This window comes from Diadema antillarum, unplaced genomic scaffold (genome assembly GCF_040938485.1).
Source record: "Diadema antillarum isolate AM-2024a unplaced genomic scaffold, OU_Dant_1.0 scf00000053, whole genome shotgun sequence".
Classification (NCBI taxonomy): domain Eukaryota; kingdom Metazoa; phylum Echinodermata; class Echinoidea; order Diadematoida; family Diadematidae; genus Diadema; species Diadema antillarum.
The window spans coordinates 1,841,907-1,848,059 of NW_027270942.1; the positions used below are offsets into that span (position 1 = coordinate 1,841,907).

The window sequence follows — 6,153 nt, forward strand, 5'->3', positions numbered from 1 at the left end:
AGCGAACCACAAGTTCGGGTTCGACACCAGTATGCAAGCACACAAGTACACAAGTTGGTGTGTTCCACAAGTTTTGGTTCAACACAAGTTCGTGTTTGTTACAAGTACACGAGTCCAGCTGGTATTGATGTCTTCAATAAATGAACGAACCTGTGCGTTCCAACTGTGACTGACTGAAGTAAACTCTCACCTTTATGTAGTACGTGTCTACATACAGTTCGCAAACTGGATCCAAAATGGAAGGTCCACTGCATGATAGTCCCAGCCCATCTAGTGACGTTGCTGATGAACAACCGGTCGTCAGTGATCCTCCCCAGGATAGAGCTACCTCAGGATTGGTGGGAAACGCCCAGATTGGTGGTATTCTACCGGAGCAAGCTATCCCGAGCGTACCAAGACGTAACCCTGACGATTCGGATGACGACAGGTCAACCACGCTATCATCAGCATCACGCCGAAGCAACAGGTCCACATCATCTAGAGATAGCAGAAGGACTGCAGCGGCTTCCCGACTGCGTGAGGCCAGAATCAAGTTGGAGCTAGCGAAAGCAAGAAAGGAACAACTGAAAAGGAAACAAGAACTAACAAGAGAACAGTTGAGATTGAATGAAAAACTTGCAAATCTTGAGTTAGAACATGAAATTGAAAACGCAGAAATTGAAACACGTGTATTAGAATGTGAAGTTCATGATGTTGGTAAGCCACAGTACGAAGTTAATGAAAAGAAGGATGAAGTGAAGTCCTCAGTGTTAAATCCTGATGCTCGAGTGTGGTCAGGAGCAAAGGGTAATGGTGTCACATCTGACCCGGTAGAACGTAATTGTACCACGCCAAGTAGTCCAGTTGAATATGGTCAAGTTCGTATGTCATCTCATGATTTGTCTCACGCACCTAACGTTGCTGTAGATGATTGTGTGAGAAGCAGTGATGTGTATAATTCTAACATGAATCCAATATTTCATGCCATTAATGTTGCTTTTAGCTTGCCAAAGCCAGATTTGGTTACCTTTGATAGCAATCCGACTGTGTATCGCAGCTTCATTAACAGCTTTGAGGTTAATGTGGAACAGAAGGTGCTGGATGACAGGACCAGACTCACTTATCTCATCCAGTACTGCTCGGGTAAGGCCCGCAACAGCATCGAGAACTGTGTTCTCATGGAACCACGTGAGGGTTATGCTGAAGCGAAGAGGATTTTGAGAGAGCAGTTTGGACAACCGCACGTGGTAGCGAATGCTCACTTGGATAAGATCCTGAAACGTTCACAAGTCAAGCAGAACGACCATGCAGGACTGTGGGATCTTGCGCGAGATATGAAGCGTTGTGGGATGGTTCTAGCCCAGATGGGATATCTCGCTGATGCAAACGGCTCTGAGACACTACTCAAGATTCAACGTCTGTTACCCGTTCACCTTCAAGCAGAATGGGCGAGGAGAGCCCATGCCATGATGGTGAGATGTGTTGTGCCCAACTTCGACTTGATGACAACGTTTGTAGAAGAATCCGCCCAGTTGGCCAGCAACATCTTTGGACGAAACATCGGGAAAGCGATTCCAAAGAATGACAAGTCGAAGAAAGAAACACGACCCAGAGGGACAGCGTTTGCAACTCAGAGGGTCGATGAAAACACACCACGTCCCGTCCAAGGCAGTCGAGATCGTCCTGAAAGGAAATGTCCTTGCTGTCAAGGAAGGCACAATCTCACGTCCTGTGAATCCTTCAAGAAGAAAGGGGTAGACGACAGACGAGACGTAGCTAGGAAAGCGAGACTGTGCTTCAATTGCCTACGACCATTTCACTTGGCTGTAGGCTGTCTTTCCAAAGCTCGCTGTGAAGTAACCGACTGTGGTAAGAAGCATCATGCTCTTCTGCACACAACATACAATCCTAGTCGGAACTCTCCTCGGCAAGAGAAACGAGAGGACAGTACAAGGCAAGAAAACCAACAAGGGTAAAGCAAGATAACCCAAGCTCTTCAAGTGGTAGTCAAGGAGACGAAAGGTTGGGTCGGTCATTCACCGCTCATTCCTCGAGAGGCAAGATCTGTCTGAGAGTCGTACCCGTAAAGGTTGGAGGAAATGGGAGACAAATTACAACCTGGGCCTTGTTAGATGAAGGCAGCGACGTTTCGCTGTGCACGAAGGGTCTTGTCGACAAGCTAGGTCTCACTGGGACGGAAAGAAGCTTCAAGCTGTCTACGGTGGACCAGGCAGGAGCAAGCAAACGTGGCCTTGAAGTTTCCATGTCAGTCCAAGGCGTTATGGGCCAGGAAACCTTGACACTGGACAATGTTTGGACTGTAGACAGTCTTCCAGTCGCCGACGAATGTTTCCCCAACTCAGCAGATGTAAAGGAATGGTCACACCTAAATGACATCGCCCTTCCTTCCATGGACCAAGGAGACGTGGAGCTACTAGTGGGAGCAGACACCCCAGAAGCGTTCTGGAATTTGGAACAGAGAGTCGGCAATCCGAAAGAACCCTATGCAGTTCGAACTCCACTAGGATGGACGCTTATGGGTCCCGTGTCCGGGAAGCGACAATCCACGACAAGTTTCCATGCGAATTTTACTCGCCTTGAAGACGACTCCCTCGAACAACAGTTGAAGCAGTTCTGGAGGGTGGACTTTGGCGGGTATCTCAATCAGGACAATGTTGGAGATTCGGTTGAAGATCTTCGAGCACTGAAGGTGATGAAGGAATCTGCAGTGATGGTCGATGGTCACTATCAAGTCGCTCTACCGTGGCGCAGTTATCCACCTGTCCTGCCAAACAATCGTCGTTTGGCCGAGGCGCGACTTGGGTATTTGAAGAAGAGGTTGGAAAGGAACGAAGCCCTACGTGACAAGTACGTAGAGACAGTCAGCGACTACATAGCCAAAGGGTATGCAAAGGAAGTCGAGTGCATACCGTCGGATGTATCAGCTGAGAGCGCCACCCAAGAAGAAGCTTCAAATGAGCCAGTTTGGTATCTCCCACACCACGCTGTAGTTCATCCTCGTAAGAAAGACAAAGTCCGCGTTGTGTTCGATTGTGCGGCGAGATATGGAGGAACTTCACTCAATGAACAATTGCTCCAAGGGCCGGACCTTACCAACAATCTAGTCGGCGTGCTTACGAGGTTTCGTCAGGAACAAGTTGCCATAGTCGCCGATATTCAGTCTATGTTCCACCAAGTGAAGGTTCCGCCCAGGGACAGAAACGCCATGAGATTCCTTTGGTGGAAGGACGGTGACTTGGCTCAGGAACCAGCCGAATACTGCATGACTGTACACCTATTCGGCGCCACGTCTTCACCTAGTTGTGCCAGTTTTGCTCTACGGAAGACTGCTGAGGATAATCGCGGACACTTCAATGAAGAAGTGATCAACACAGTGAAAAGGAACCTCTATGTCGACGATTGTCTTAAGTCTGTTAAGGATCGAGCTGAAGCAGTGACTCAAGTAGAAGACATTCGTGACCTGCTCAGTCGTGGTGGATTTCGGCTCACGAAATGGTTGAGCAATGACCGCGACGTCTTAGGTTCTATACCTGAGGAAGAGAGGGCAGCATCGGTGTCGAGCCTAGATATCGACGAGCTTCCTGCAGAACGCACTCTAGGAATCCTTTGGGACGTTGAAACAGACTGTTTTGGCTTCAAGGTGCATCTCCGTGAGAAGCCTGCAACGCGACGGGGAATTCTGTCGATAGCCAGTTCCCTCTATGACCCCCTTGGGTTCGTTGCTCCCTTCGTGCTGCCAGCCAAGATTCTCCTTCAAAAGTTGTGTAGAGTAGGATTAGGCTGGGATGAGCCTATTGGAGCCGAGGATGAGAGAGAATGGCGAAGATGGATGGAAGACATTTCCATGTTGACTGACTTGAAGATAGAGAGATGTTTCAAACCGAATGGTTTCGAAGTCGTGTCAGCTGAAGTGCATCACTTCTGTGATGCCTCCGAAGTTGGATATGCGTCCGTTGCATACCTACGCCTGACTGACAGAACAGGACGGATACATTGTGCCTTTGTTATGGGGAAGTCCCGACTTGCTCCAGTGAAAGTGGTATCCATCCCCAGATTGGAGTTAATGGCAGCAGTGTTGGCCGTGTCCATGGATCATTTCATCAAGTCAGAGCTTGACATCCAAGTCAAAGACAGCGTCTTTTGGACTGACTCAACATCTGTCCTTCAGTATATCCGCAGTGAAAGCAAGAGATTCAAGACGTTTGTAGCCAATCGTGTGGCAAGGATCCATGATGCCACAGAGGTGTCTCAGTGGAGATACGTAGACTCAAGGTCTAACCCAAGTGACGATGGATCGCGTGGCCTGAAGGCACAGGAACTACTCCAGAAACAGCGTTGGCTCAAAGGACCAGATTTTCTGTGGAGAGACGATGACTGGCCCATTCAGCCAGAAGTCTTGGAGTTAAGAGGAGACGCTGAAGTGAAGAAAGCAGTACCAGTATATGCAACATCAATGAGAGCTCAAGTCAGCGACCTCTTGCATAGGTACTCTTCGTGGAATCAGTTGAAGAAATCCACAGCGTGGCTTCTTCGTTTCAAGAAGCTTCTCAAAGTCAAGGCTAAGGGGGAATCCACGGATGATCTGAAGAAGCCCACTCTATCTGCCGACGAATTGAAACAAGCAGAGAAAGCAATCGTGACTCTGATGCAACGCGATGAATTCAGCGCTATCCTCGAAGGAAAGCAGATGAGCGGTACGGTCATGTCCAAGCTGAACCCAATTCTGGTGGATGGCATCATTCGAGTTGGCGGAAGACTAGAGAACGCACCACTGGATGATGAGACGAAACATCCTATCATTTTGCCCTCTGATCACCATGTGACGAAGCTATTGATCGTTCATCACCATCACCTAGTAGGTCATTCGGGGGCCGGGATGACCTGGACAGCCCTCAGAGAGAAGTATTGGGTGTTGAAAGGAGGGGCAACCGTGCGAAAGGTGATAGGCAAGTGTTTCTCATGCAAGCGAAGAAATGCCAAGAAGATGGAACAATTCATGGCAGATCTTCCGAGTAGCAGGGTGACCCCAGACAAACCACCTTTCTCTTATGTGGGAATTGATTACTTTGGACCAATCATGGTGAAGCAAGGTCGTAGCCTGGTCAAACGTTACGGGTGCCTGTTTACCTGTCTGAACTGCAGAGAAGTAGCAAACACTTTGGATACACTTTGGATACAGACTCCTTCATAAACACACTGAGAAGGTTCATCAGCAGGCGAGGTAAGCCATCCAAAATCATCAGTGACAATGGGAGCAACTTTAGAGGTGCGGAACGAGAACTTCGTGAGAACCTGGAAAGTTTGAGCCAAACGCGTGTGACTAACTTCCTCGCTGAGCAAGGCATTGACTGGAACTTCAATACTCCCACAGCTAGTCATATGGGCGGAGCCTGGGAACGGATGGTGAGGTCTGTTCGCAAGATACTTACCTGCTTACTTGGACAGCAAATTGTCAATGATGAAGTTCTGTCCACGCTCATGACTGAAGTGGAGTCAATCTTGAATGCTCGGCCACTCACTCAGTTGAATCTTGACCCAAACGATGACGAACCGTTGACGCCAAACCACTTGTTGATCATGCGAAAAGGCTCTAGTCTCCCTCCAGGTGTCTTTGATCAGAAGGACGCATATGGCAGACGCAGATGGAGACAAGTGCAATATCTCGCTTCTGTCTTTTGGAAGAGGTGGCAGAGGGAATATTTACTTCTGCTGCAAGAAAGGCAGAAGTGGAATGCCCCAAGACGGAACCTAGCTGTCAATGATTTGGTCTTGGTAGCGGATGAAACCACACCTCGCGGACAGTGGCCTTTGGGTAAAGTGGTTGAAGTGTACCCAGGAAAGGCTGGACATGTTCGACAGGCTCAAGTGAGGGTTGGAACAAGATTCTTCAAGAGGCCAATAGCAAAGCTCTGTCTGCTCGAAGCCGCTGAAACGTAGTCATATAAGTGGATGACTTAATTGCAGTCATCATACTTGATACTCTAGCTTAAGAGTTGAATCGAATGTTTGATGTTTGTTTATTCAAAGGTTAAGCAACGGCCTTTGAGATGTAAGCGCGAGTAAGCCAATTTGACAGTTATTTTAAACTGTAGTTATTTGCATTAAGTACATGCATTTGTTGTTGAACGGTTTGTATGTGTATAGGAAGAATTT

At 48.2% G+C, this 6,153-nt stretch overlaps 1 protein-coding gene across 1 annotated transcript; it reads left to right on the forward strand.

Annotated features, from left to right (window-relative positions):
• Positions 1 to 236: 236 nt before the first annotated feature.
• LOC139715682 (uncharacterized) lies at positions 237 to 5,937 on the forward strand. The gene is made up of 4 exons (XM_071627230.1): positions 237 to 532; positions 983 to 1,805; positions 1,892 to 5,080; positions 5,143 to 5,937. The coding sequence occupies exons 1-4, from the start codon at positions 237 to 239 to the stop codon at positions 5,935 to 5,937; spliced, it is 5,103 nt and encodes a 1,700-aa protein (XP_071483331.1).
• Positions 5,938 to 6,153: the final 216 nt, after the last annotated feature.